Source organism: Centruroides vittatus, unplaced genomic scaffold, assembly GCF_030686945.1.
Source record: "Centruroides vittatus isolate TY-2023 unplaced genomic scaffold, ASM3068694v2 scaffold_1519, whole genome shotgun sequence".
NCBI lineage: Eukaryota > Metazoa > Arthropoda > Arachnida > Scorpiones > Buthidae > Centruroides > Centruroides vittatus.
This window is the reverse complement of record NW_027122682.1, coordinates 583,734-597,609: the sequence shown is the minus strand read 5'-3', so window position 1 is coordinate 597,609 and position 13,876 is coordinate 583,734. Positions and strand designations below refer to the sequence as shown.

General features: G+C 28.2%; 1 protein-coding gene across 4 annotated transcripts in view; it reads left to right on the top strand.

Annotated features, from left to right (window-relative positions):
* The first annotated feature begins 519 nt into the window (after nucleotides 1-519).
* Usp20-33 (Ubiquitin specific protease 20/33) overlaps nucleotides 520-13,876 on the top strand; it is a 69,354-nt gene continuing 55,997 nt past the window's right edge. For all 4 annotated transcript variants that reach the window (XM_067285105.1, XM_067285103.1, XM_067285104.1 and 1 more), the window contains exons 1-2: nucleotides 520-631; nucleotides 13,070-13,166. In XM_067285105.1, the coding sequence (XP_067141206.1) occupies nucleotides 13,095-13,166 (72 nt within the window). In that variant the 5' untranslated portion in view covers nucleotides 520-631; nucleotides 13,070-13,094. The remainder of the gene's footprint in view (nucleotides 632-13,069; nucleotides 13,167-13,876) is intronic.

Here is a 13,876-nt window from a genome sequence, read left to right as displayed (position 1 = left end):
TACCCTGTGGTTACTAAGAGGACTTTTTTCAGCAAGCCCATTATGGGTTCGGCCAGGCCCACAATGGGGACAGGAGCTGAAAAATCCAGTCGGATCATCCTCGGAAAAATTCCTGTGGATTTGTCGACCCGTCTGTGTTCGATCCCGGATTCCCAGAGCGGCAGGCTGCCTTGACCGCTCGGCCCGTTTGTCAATGATGGGCGAGGTTACAGTCGTTAGAGGCCTTAGCATTAATTGCCTTTAAACCTTGCAAAAATTGCTTAGTGCGTTTCGAACTTCAGACTTTTCATAAGCGATATGTCTCGAAAACGTCGGACCCAGTTTATCACCATTCACCATCCGGCTTCCCCCATTACGGGCCTGGTCCAACCTGCCCTGTGGGTACTAATAGACTCCCATATAGTCCTATAATTGACTTATTATTATTTTTTCTTACTCTCCGGCCTTTTATTGTTAAAAAAGTTAATATTTTCCGCCCTTAAAAAAAAATTCATATTTATATTTTCGACACCAGAGTATGCTGCGATCTGTATACATTCGGCATTTGGGAAATTTCGGGTCTAATGTTGCTTCGTAATTGCTCTAATAGTAAACGAATGGATAAAATCTCTTACGTTTATTTATTCAAAAGGTAAGTATGGAAAGTTAACTTCGTATCATAATAATCGATCGGAAGTAGAAACCATTAACTAAACGACGATTTATTTATATGCATTTTATGTTTTGATGGTGAACTTAATTGATACACGGTATTTTTTTTTTCTTTTATCGGTCTGATCTTTTATTGATCAGTTATCAACATAAATATAACGCAAATGAATACAGAAGAGCTTTATAAATTACAATTAGCGAATCAAAAATGTATAAAATAAAGATTTATATGAAAATTTGGTAATTTTTTTTTTAAAATAAAGCTCATTTATTTATATGTTTACGTGCATACAAATCACCTAAAAGTAACTTTATGTATGTATGCAGGTACATAAATACATTTAAGAAATTACTTTTAGGTACAGTACATACATAAAGACCATGTACTGTAAATACATTTATTACATACCTAAGAACATTTATGTATGTGCATACATACATAATATTCATATGTACTGTACAGTACGTATGCACATAACGTGTTCTTATGTATGTACCGGTACGTGTATAATAATAAATGTACGTACTGTGCCTAAAAGTAATTTGTTTTTTATGTATTTTTTTATGTATTTAAAGGTCTTTTGATTGTTATCAATGAACATTGACATTATTTTTATATTTTTAACTTTGATTCCTTGAAGAAGTGTGGTTTTTTTCTCCCCCCCTTTGTCATTGAATGTATTTTGCAATAAATTTTAAAAAATGTTTAAAGATATATTTCTGTACGTAATTTGTTTGATGAATACTTTAAACGTTCGCTTTCTCATAATTTTTGTGCTGGAAATTGGTTTAGTTTGACTTGTTTTTTAAATTAAACCTTTTTTCTTTTCTACCGCAATAATTACTTATTTAATATTATTAGTAAAAATTAAGCGGTAAATGGGAATTCTGTTTGGTCATTAATGCTTATAAATTGCATTTAAACTGGAAATAAACGTTATGTCGATGTAATATTTACTTACGTTATGATGCTTACTGATGATAGAAAGATCAATATGTACTTAGTTTCGAAGAAAATGGTACGTGGACGGTAAATGTTTAGTTTATAATAAAATTTTTAACTATAATAATGTCAAATGTGTCAGTTATGAATAAAATTAATTTTTTGTAAGGTTTTTTTTTTCCTAGTTAAATTATGATGATAATTAAAATATTTTATTATTTAAAGATATAGTTGTGCATTTTTATATAATATAAAATAAATTATTTTATACAGAAAGAAAGAAACCAAACAAATTTAAGGATTAATGTAATTTTTTTAGTAATTAAATGTTTCTATTTTTAATAAAAACTGTTGCATATTGCAAATTTTAGTTTTTAACAATTAAAACGTGGCATTTTTGATTTTGTTTTCTTTAAATTTATTAGTAGTTTTATAATAGATTAATAGTTATTCAAATAGATCAAATTGTGAAAAATATCCCATTAATTTATTTTCGGGATATTTTTGTTTCTGAATTATAAACTCAAAGCTACGCTTTATTTCAGGCCTGGCCAACCTGCGGCCCGTCATGTTAAATTGTGTGGCCCTCTAAGTGATATTATATATCTATTAGAACTTTTGTTTTCCGATATGTGTATACCAAAACAATTAAATAAATGAAAATTTGCATGTGTCATTGTTATAATGCACAAGTATGAGTACGAACTCTTGGTATAACAATAAAATCTTATTGATTTTGTATATGTTTTACTTTTTTAAAAGCATGTTTGCCTAAATTGTGGCCCACCGTAATGTTATGCGTGATCAAAGTGGCCCATGAAACAATTTCAGTTGGCCAGGCCTGCTTTATTTGAATTTTGCTAATTGAAGTAGCACTTTCTCAAATACTTTGGGATAATTAAGCCCTTCATCAAGAGAAACAACAGTTATCTAGCTTGACTGTAAAGTCAATTATAACTGTAGACTGACATCTAGATGTATGTGGACTTTGCAGTCAAGCTAGTTCACCGTTGTTTCTCTTGTTGATGGGCTTGATTGCCTGAAAATACTTGAAGTGCTAATGATGTAAATGAGTCCCAATAAAGCAGAGTTTTGAGTTTATGTAGTTTATGAAATTGGAAATTTATTGATTATTTTATTTGCTGTTTTTGTATAATTAGCTTAAAAATTAATATAAAATATCAGTTTGATTTATCATTTAATCTGAAATTCTATTATGTAATTGTTCATAGGTTAAATTAAGATGTTTTCTGATTATTTAATGCTTTTCGTGTTCTGTTGTGCCATTAGTTTTTGATTTTATTAGTAACATTGCAATTTTACAGCAATTATAGTAAATGGTGATGTTTTATCAAAGAACTGTGTAATACTTAACAATGTGTACATTAATTCGAAAGACTAATATTTCCAAACAATCTACCAGATTATTTATTATGCTTTAAGTAGTTATTAATACAGCGGAACCATGTTTATCAAGCTCAAATGGGATCGGACCCAATCCAGATGACTGAAAATCTGAATAATCCAGGAAATTTATTAATGACATAAATAACATGGTTTATTAAAATTGGCTGGCGAATATTTACATTTGTAAAAAATATAAAAATGTCCTCTCAATCATCAATGACACACAATTCTCACCTACAGAGATGATGTTTTATTGGAGGCTATGTCTCTGCAAAAATGTAAATTGGCTAAAACATCCTCTGGTGACAACACTGCAATTAAAAACAAATAGTTTCTTAAAATTGGCTGACAGTATTTACATTTGTTAAAAAATAAACAACACAGTTTATATACATTTTATTTCACATTTCTAATTTTTTCTCCATTGTAACAACCATATTCTCTCTTTTAGATATTATTTTCACAGTGTTTACTTTACTTCACAAAAGATTGAAGGTGATTAAAACTCAGCAAAACAATAGTACAATAGTAGCTGTGGGTGTTGGGTGAATAATAACCTGCGAGGTCACAAATGATAAACTTAACACATTGACTACTGTGAGAAACAGTATTTTTATTCAACAGGAAAGTAGCAGTTTTTTTTATAATTAAAAATCTTAGAAGATTAGAAAAGATTCAACACGATATTAACTTAATACAAAGAACGCTCCCATGGAGTGCATAACAATGAACATCGTATGCTGATTTATAGAAAAATCATAGAAAACAAGTTTATTCTTGCAAGCTACAACATTACACTCAGACAAGAATGTACTTTGGAGTTTTTTGATTTTTTTGCATTTATAGGTTCCATATATCTATTTTCCATGTTTCTGAGATAAAGATTGTTTTATAATACAGGTAAATGGGGTTCCACTGTATATATTATAAATTAGCTTTAATATCGGCCCGATAAATAATCTGGGAGATCATTTGTTAATAGGTTACTTATGTAAAATTTGTTACCTTATTCAAAAGTCTTAAAAATGATTGCTAAAGTAAAGAAATGAAAATATTAATTGTTTTAGAAGTGTTTTTGGACTTTTTAGACCATATCTGTAATCCAAGTTAAAATATGAATTGTTCTTCATCCTCAAAGAGGGCATATGATCATTTTGTTTGTAGTTTGTGCAGAATTATGGCTTTGCATAAAATCAATTGCATAAAGTTTCATACAATTCTTAATTTGTAAGAAAGCATTCTTAATTCCATTTCACATTTAAAAAAAAATTTTTTAGGAGTGCAAAATATCTACTTTAAGATAAATATTCATCAATAAACTGCTAAAATTTAACCATTTAATTGTTTCTAAATCTGCCCGATTCTTATCAATTTAATCGCTTTATTTTCCCTATTAGTCATTATTTAATCACTATTGTCTACCTACATCGCTCGTAGGGAAAATAAAGCGATTAAATCGATAAGAATCGGGTAGATTTAGAAACACTTAAACTACACTCACTAGGTAGACTGAGAAGAAGAAAAAATAGCGATTAAGATAGGAAGATAAATTAGTGATTAGTAAGAAGAAAATAATAACTAGAAAGAAGGAAAATAAAGTGATTAAATCGACACTATTATGGTAGAGTTAGAGAAACACTCGTAATGCACTTACCTGCTTCATCTGCTCTGGATGTAGGCAGAAATTTAAAAATGGAGATAAAACACAGACTAGAAATTAATCCGAGCAAGGCTTGGGATCTATTCCACGAATTATATCAGAAGTTTAATCTTATCAAAGATCAAAAAACTACTGTCTCTCAATGCATCCACTCTGATACTCCAAGATCAAGGCAGCTCGCAGTCAGTAGGAGAGTGAGTGGGAGATGTATAGATCTTAATTCTATAAAATAGATGTGATTTCTCTATACTCTTCTTTCCCAAATTTCCATGTTACTATGTTAGCTAATATGTTGCTTATTAATTGGGACCACTTTGTATTGTTTTTATTGCTTTTATTATAAATTATTTTTATTTCTTTATACTTACAGTGCAGATAGATCTCTATGGAAGTCATCTCTATCTGCATTTTTAGCTGAAATCATTATGTGAAAAATTGAGAATTTTGTTTTTAGATTTCTACTTACCATTTTATATCCAGTACTACACTATATAGAAACATTTCAAAACCTGATTTAATCTATAGTTGTTTGGCTTACACTACTATATCTTAGATATGTAGACAATGTATTCCTAGCCTGGTAAGATATTCAAAAGAAATTCCTTTTATTCCACATCTTAAATAATATATTTGCAATCATAAAGTTTACTTTTGAAACTGAGTAATCCAATAACCTGATTGCTTTCTTTGATATTCTAATTAAAAGGGTCATGACTTGTTTCATTTTAATATTAACCACAAGCTTGAATTACATTTTTTTTTTCCATTCAAGTCATTCTTCTCTATAGGTACAAAAATTAGACCATTAGTTCACACATCCATAGAGCTTATAGCTTCAGGAACTCTGTTGTAACTCTTAATAATGAATTCACCATTATAAAGTGTGCTTTGTCTCAGTCAGATATTCTTGCAATAAGTTTGAATTTGTATGAAAATGTTTAATTCTCTCTTACCAATATCGACATTACATATTATTTCCAAGAAACTGTTCACCATGATATCCATAACATTTATTAGGAATATCACTTTAAAAATTGCCAAATTATTCTCCTCATTCAATTACTTTTTACCCATATCTCTAGCACTTTCATTATGATGTATTCTCTCCAATGATAGCAGTTGCCTTCTTACATGTGAAAAAATCTAGAATCTGTGCAGTTACTCTAAGATATCGATCAGATAATCAAATAGCAATCTATGTGAGAGCCACAATTAGAATGCTTGAAATCCACTCGATAGAGCATATAATAAGATCCATCAGTTAAGACAGACCTGTAACTGAACTTGCTAAACTTGCAATTGAAGAACACTACATACCTATTTAGAATAATGTGCTATATTTATTGACCACTAAGGATGACGAGGAAAACTTTTTTGGAAGAAATTTTTATCTATAAAATGCAGTTATTTCTTAAAGATTATCCTTTCCTGAACATTGGCTACATATTTGTAATCTCTCTGTATTGTACGTACATACTCGGTCCGACTTTACCTTGTAATATTGTAAAAGTTGTAATGTTTCGGTCAAAAATACTTGGAGTTTAATTCAAATGTGTTCATCAATACATTACTTTTTGTCTCTGTGTCAGTACTAACGCCCAGTTTAACATGTTAAGCATTATTTAGAAATATAGTAATTGAAAATTGAGAGAAATACAGATTTTTATTCATTTGCACCAATTTTCTTTATGAAAAGCTATTCTCATCTTTTTAAATATCAAAAAATTATTGTTTGATCTACTATATTGAAAAAGTGTTATGGCCTTATTTGCTGCTATGTTTAATTGCATTACATTATAAAAGGAAAAATTTTAACATTTATGAAAGTGTGAAAGCTTTATCTTTTTGATTGTTTATAAACATATATAATTATCAATTTATAAAAACATTCATGATGTACATATATATATATATATATATACATCATGAATACTTTTATAAATTGATAAAAAAGTATATATCAGGTGGGCAAGCAAGAGTTCAGTGGAAGCCGAAATGTAGGTTTTGCAAAATGCACGGGAGCCGCAGTTCTGTACTGTCGTGGCAGATAGTATGGTAAGGAGCGCAATTTTATTATATAATATAAATATAAAATAAAACAAATATTGAATTTTTTTAATAAACATATTTTCACAAAATTATAAAAATAAAATTGTAAAAATAATAATAAAAACAGAAATTAACACTTTCAGCAAGAGCCGCGTTTGCCCGTGTCTGGTATATATTTATTTATTTATAATGATAACTCGGCATCATGCTATGAGGTTATAGCCCTTTATTTTTCCATTTTATGAAATCCTTTCTTGAAAATTATTTGAAAATATAAGAAGTAATCCAATATATTTCTATAATTCCTTTTTTGGATTTCTAAAAATAAAAAAATTGAGAACATTTTTATGTTTCCTTCCGGATAACAATGAGAAAAAGGATTCTGACACTAGTAAAGAAAAAAATGTCAAATTTTAAAATTTTAATTTCTAGTTTAAGTAATTGTGTTGTATAATTAGATTTATTTCTCCTTATAATGTTATATACATGAACCCTTGAGAATTACTCATAACAATTCACATTTATACCGTACATATCCAATTGTTGGCTAAATGTCGTGCATAGATTCTTTTTGGTATTATGCTCCCTTAAATGTTAGAGACATGAAGCATGTGTTATACGTCTCATTTAATACATTTAAACTCTTCTATAAGAGTTGTATGTATCATATTTTATAAATTTTTCTTTCTAAATAAATAAATGTTCATTTTAGCTTGCAGATGTTAATTATTGTTTCTATGAAGCCAGCATCTCTATCCTTTATTTAAAAAAAATGGCTTTATTCTAAAATTAAAATAAATAAATAAATAATGCATTTTTATATTATACAATATACTGCAAATAATAATAATGCTAATCTTTAATTTCTAGTTTAAGTAATTGTGTCGTATAATTAGAAAATTAAAGATTTTAGATTTTTGAAGGCCGTAAAACATTTATTTTTTTATTTACAAATTAGCATTATTATTTGGAGTATATTGTATAATATAAAAATGCATTATTTATTTATTTATTTTAATTTTAGAATAAAGCCATTTTTTTAAATAATGGATAGAGATGCTGGCTTCATAGAAACAATAATTAACATCTGCAAGCTAAAATAAACATTTATTTAGAAAGAAAGAAAAATTTATAAAATATGATACATACAACTCTTATAGACGAGTTTAAATGTATTAAATGAGACGTATAACGAATGCTTCATGTCTCTAACATTTAAGGGAGCATAATACCAAAAAAAAATCTATGTACGAAACTTAGCCAACAATTGGATATGTATGGTATAAATGCGAATTGTTATGCGTAATTCTTAAGGGTACATGTATATAATATAATATAAGAAGAAATAAATCCATTAAAACTTTGAAAAAAAGAATTTTATCAAAATAAATATGACTACTTGTACTTAATTCAAGTAATATTAATTGTGTCCATTCCATGAGATAGTTACTTAACTTTTTTAAGAAGTAATAAACATCATTCAGGGCTGTTATGACCTTATTCAAAGAAGATTGTGAGGTTGAAGACTATACTGGAAGTCTGTAATCGACGATAGACTGAAACTTGGATAAAAAAAAAGTTCTAAGTACAGACCTTGATGAAACATTACATCCACAGAATACTCATCTAACAGCCAAAGCTTTAATAACTTTTCAATATGATTATTAAAAGTCAATCATCTATTAGCCAGTAACTGGAAGATAATTATAATAAATACATATACCACCCTTAAATTCCAGTGAAAGACAAAAATCTAATGTTTTTGACCATTTTAAATGTCATATTCAGGTATACAAAATCTTCAAATTTCTGAATAACATTAAGATTTTAGAACATGTAAATTAAATATTATGGAATAAAATCTGATTCGATTACATACAGATTATGTTATATATGCATCATACGTGTACGTGATTGGTAAGGTATATTTGAAGCATGCAATGCCATAACATTGTAAATGTCATTTTTCTGTAAATATGTTTTATTGAAGAATTGAATTCTACATGCAATGTTTTCTGCTGCAAAAAATATTGTGGCAATAGTGGTGCTGTAAGTGGCTGTATTTTTAAGTTAAATTTATGTGCAAGCCATAACGTTTTAAGAGCTGAAGCGCAAGTCACATGACTTTTGGTGCTTAAAATGTTACAGCTTATGTTTACATTATTTTGTTATTCCAGAGAATTTGTTACTTAGTGAGATTTTTTTAATACTATTTTGTTGTAAGATTGAAATGAATTCCTTCATTTCAATTTTACAATAAAATTGGCAATTATACAAACTTAACAGAATTCATTCTCTTGAAAAATTTGTTTTTAGGCATTTACAATGTTATGGAATTGCATGTTTCATTTATTCTGCTAAATCTTGAATAACAACTTTCTGGCATTTGTTACAGACTCAGTGTCCTTGTGGTTGGATTTGTATATTTCTGATTTCTTGAGGTGTTTCAATGTGTTGCTGATTTTAATAGCTTAGCATCTAGGAAAATGTCTATATTGCTTTACATAGCAAAAGTTTCCAGGATGGTGACAGGCTGTTTTTTCTTTGTTAGTTGCATGTTCCTTGAGTCTTGTGTAGAGGGATTATGCTCTCTGGATGGTCCTTTATATTCTTGAAGAGGCTGTGTATGGTGAGATTCCTCATGAAACTTAGTTTATTTTTATCAGTTTTTTGGTCAAGACCCCATGTTTTGGTAGCAGCATACTTCCCTGATATTTGCAAGATTGCTGGTTTGTCTTGATGAGTAAACAATTTTTTTTTTCCAAATCAATTCAGTTTGTATCTGAAGTAAGTGTAAATCACATGGGTTTCAACATTTTGTTTATTATTTTTTTTCCATTAAAAATTTGTACTTTTCTCTTCCTTGAAAATTGATAAACTATAACCAATTGGAACCAATCTTACCAAAACAAATTATGTAAATGAAGCATGTTTGCCATTGGAATGAATGTATCAGTTGCTATCCAAGCTGAAGTTGGACATTTGTTTAGGACAGTGAACATTTTAAAAAGGAATGTATATCTCATCCTCCACTGTTATTGGAAAGTAATTAATCTACACTACAGTATATGACTTCCTCAAGAATCTATTAAGAATTTCACCTTTGCTTTTTCTCAAATCCTAACCAGTCATGGAAAACATTAACAGTTATCTAGCAGCACATAATTTGGCTCGCAGTGTCTTCTGCTCTTGTACAACTGGTAAAGCCAAAACTGTAGAGCACATCATTTATGATTGTCATATCTAAGAAATGGAATGTTTCAGGCTAAAGCTGGAAGTTTCTTTAGGGTTTGGTTGGCCTTGTCCAGCCCATACTCTTGTATGCAAAGAACTGTACGGATATTTCATCACTTTTGTTAAAGATACTTTTAGGAAAAAGCATTTAGCAGCCATTGTGAATTCTGGCTGTTACCTAATCTTTATCAATTTACGTACGCGCATTGTACATTTTATTTTATCTTTATTGTATTATTTGTACTTTATTATTTTACTTTCTTTTGTTTTTCTTACTTCTTATCTTGTGTTTGTTCTTGTTGGTGTAGTGTAATACTCATTTCTGAGTGGTACACTTAATAAAAATACAAATTTGTATTGTTACTGTTTTCATATTTTATCAACTATTTCTTTTTGTGAAGAATTTAAAATAAATTTATAAAGAAAGAATGAAATTTAATTGTAATTATATTCTCTATCAGTTTTTTATGAGGAAAAATAAATTTAAATTCACACTTTACTTGATTTTATTTTATTTATAATTGTAATCATAATCATTCTTAACGGATGGAAAACATGCTAGTTATAATTATAATTTTGGCTTTAACATTTAAGCTGTTAGTAGTAGTGTAAAATTCTTTATTTTTTCCTCTATATAGTTAGCACAGAGTTCATCAAAATAAAACAGCATCGTACTAACATTAGGAATTCTCTTCCTAAAATTTCTAGGAAATTAACATTTTGATTCATATTTTTATAAATTTTTATGCTAGATTTATATTTTTTATTACAGAAATTTTTTCTTTGTGTTTGTTTACGTTTATACTGTATTTTAACATAAATGTTACTTTATATTTTTTAAATTTTTAATTATTGATATACAGTAGAATCCACTTATTGAACTCACTTTGGGATTTGTTCCTGCTGATTATAATAACTGACTAATAACATTAAGCGTGAGAAGTAAATAATACTACAATTAGCAGAAATTTTGGTTTTATTAGCTCTGTCATTAAAAGGATATTTTAAAACAAGAGGGAAAAATGACAACACAGTTAAATGTGTTGTAGTTTGTGGTACAAACATTTTCAGTTAATTTTATAAATTTGCCTCAGGTTTCAAACTACAAATTCCAAAGTTCCAAATTGGAATGCTTTAAAAATTTACCTTCAAAACTTACTGTGATCTCCTTTTTTCCTGGAAAACCGTGTATAGTGTTCATTTTATTACAAGTTATCCCTTCCAGTTTAAATTTTCGACTTTAGTTTTTCTGCGAATGAATCTAATGAAAAATCGGGGTTTCAATATTTGTACATAAAAGCTTTGACTCTGACTCCTTTATTACATATCAATACAGGAACTAAATAATAAATATATTAATTACTGTATGTACTTTTCATATCAGTCGAAAGCACACAACATACAAGGCATTACATCACCGTCAACACGAATCATCAGACTACTTTTTAGAACCGTAACTGTTAAAGTTTGAATCTAAAGGCTATAACTATGCCACTTTTTAAATTTTATTTATTAAAAGACCTATTCGGTGACTTTAGCACTTAAAGAAAAGACAAAATTGATAAAATAAGAACATCGATATTATAGTTTTAGTAAATTCTATAAAGTAATAAGGTATATAAAGAACAAAACTATAAAAGAAAATCAGGAACATCTGTCTGTACCAGTTCTTTCTATTCAGGATTATTGTTTGAATATATAGCTTGAATAAAATAGATTAACCAAATTATTGTGTGTGAAATAAGAAATTTTAATGTATATTTATTATATATTACAATTTATTAGGAGTTGGAATCAGTCTGTTTTTACTGATTAAACTCTGACTCCATAGCTCTGTAATAAATTAATTATATTTATATCTTAAGTATTATTAGTTCACTTTAAAGCTTAATGAATTTGGAAATAGATGTAAAGAAAATAATTTATGATAAATATATATTATTCTGTTGGATAATCTAGTTAATCTATTGATTTTCTATGACTTTTTTTTTATAAATAAAAAAATCCATATTACTTATTGTGACATTATTACAATGCTGGGCTGCAATTTTAATCATATTTTAATTTAAATCATGTGTGTCCAGACTAGAAGTTATATAGTTTATCGGGTTCTCTGACCCCCCCCCAGCGTTCCACACCTGATTTCAATTTTCATCTGTCTAACTGTTCTTGAGATTAAAAAAGTGCAGACAGATGACAGTGGGATTGTATAAGTTTGCAGTTTGAAAATTGCAGCCCAATAAATTGAAACAGTTTATAGCCGAAAATGTTAGTTTGTTTAATTAAAATTTGCTAGAAAAAGTGAGAAAGGCGTTTTTAATATTATCTAGAAGTTCTAGCTTACAGCACAAAATAATGTTATAAATTGATAATGAATTACCAACGATTGCCTTAAATATCGGGCTTTAATCTGTCTAATTAAATGATTGATATAAAGATTATAACCCGATATTTAAGGCGATCGTTGGTAGTTTACTATATACTCATCGGGCTTAGAGATGTTTATTATTTATAAATTGATATTAATATAAGTGCAGGATTAGTGTTAGACACTATATCTGCACTTCAGTTTATTAATGCAGGACTTGAAAGGAAATTTTATTTTATTTTCTAGGGTTACAGTACTCGGGTCTGTCAATATGCATTTTAGGCTCTTTTCTGCCTCTCCTCAGTTGCCAAGTTAATTACAGAATTGTTGATAAAGCATCCATTTCATGAATACTTTTAAAAATACACTTGTATATACATATATTAAAATTTCCAACATTTTAAAATTGTTCCCCTGAACATGATGCAAATATTTTGCATTGTTTTTGTGCATTATTTTAACAGAATTGATATAACTTATTCTGTTATAAGAATGTAGAAAATGTTAGAAAATTTAATGATATATTTTTAAGTTTTTTTTAAAATCTGGATGTTTTATTGACAGTTTTGTAATTGTAGTTTTTCAGTACTCAGCTGGAAACTGATTGTTCTAGAGAATAAAATAAAATTTGCCTGTAAGTCTTGTGTTGATAAATTTGAGTTCACATGTAGTCTTTAGCTCTATTCCATATTATAACTATTAACGAAATAATGTCGTTCTAACAGGAGATAAATAAATAAATTTTTTTTTTATGTAGGAAATTGCAAAATTGATAAAGAAAGATGTCTAGCAATTGTACTCATATTACTACAGTTGGTGATTATAGTAAGGATGATATTCTGAGAAAGCAAGAGGTACTGTTGTATTTATTTAAGGTTTAAAATTATTGTTTTAATATTAAATGTTGTATTGTGTTAATCAGTTATTGATGATAGTATTTCAAAATGAAAAGATTACTCAAGAGCTGTAGCTGTATATACAGAATATATGCAATGAAAAAATAAACATAACAATATTATGATGAAAGCTTTAACTTTTTAATTTACCAAACTATTTTCAAGGAACACACAAAAACACAATGCTGATTATCCAAATTCGAGAAATTCAAGCTCAATATTTGAGGCTATAAATCAGTCCCTCTCCAGTTAGTTTATACTACTGTTCCGGTTTATTTTATCCTATTCACAACCATTGTTGTCATAGTGTTGCAATTCATATTTTTTATGAACGGTAAAATGTTTACAATATCAAGTAAACAAAAATGAGTTATGTGCCAATGTCAAAGCAGAAATAATTAAACCTGTTGGTGGAAAAAATGCAATTAGAGAAGAAAATTGCTAAAACTAATTATTATTTTTGTAGTACATATTTAAACTTGAAACCACTCTTAAAAATATAACCTTAGAAGAAGACTGAGAAGGGATTTACTATGTAAAGAGTTTACGAGAAAGATGTAGATATAACAGTAAAATGTAACTGTAACAATTGTTAATTGTGTTTATTGTTAAGAATGTTTTTCTTTTTTAATCCAGTTATCCAAATGCTGGATTATGCATCTTTAGCT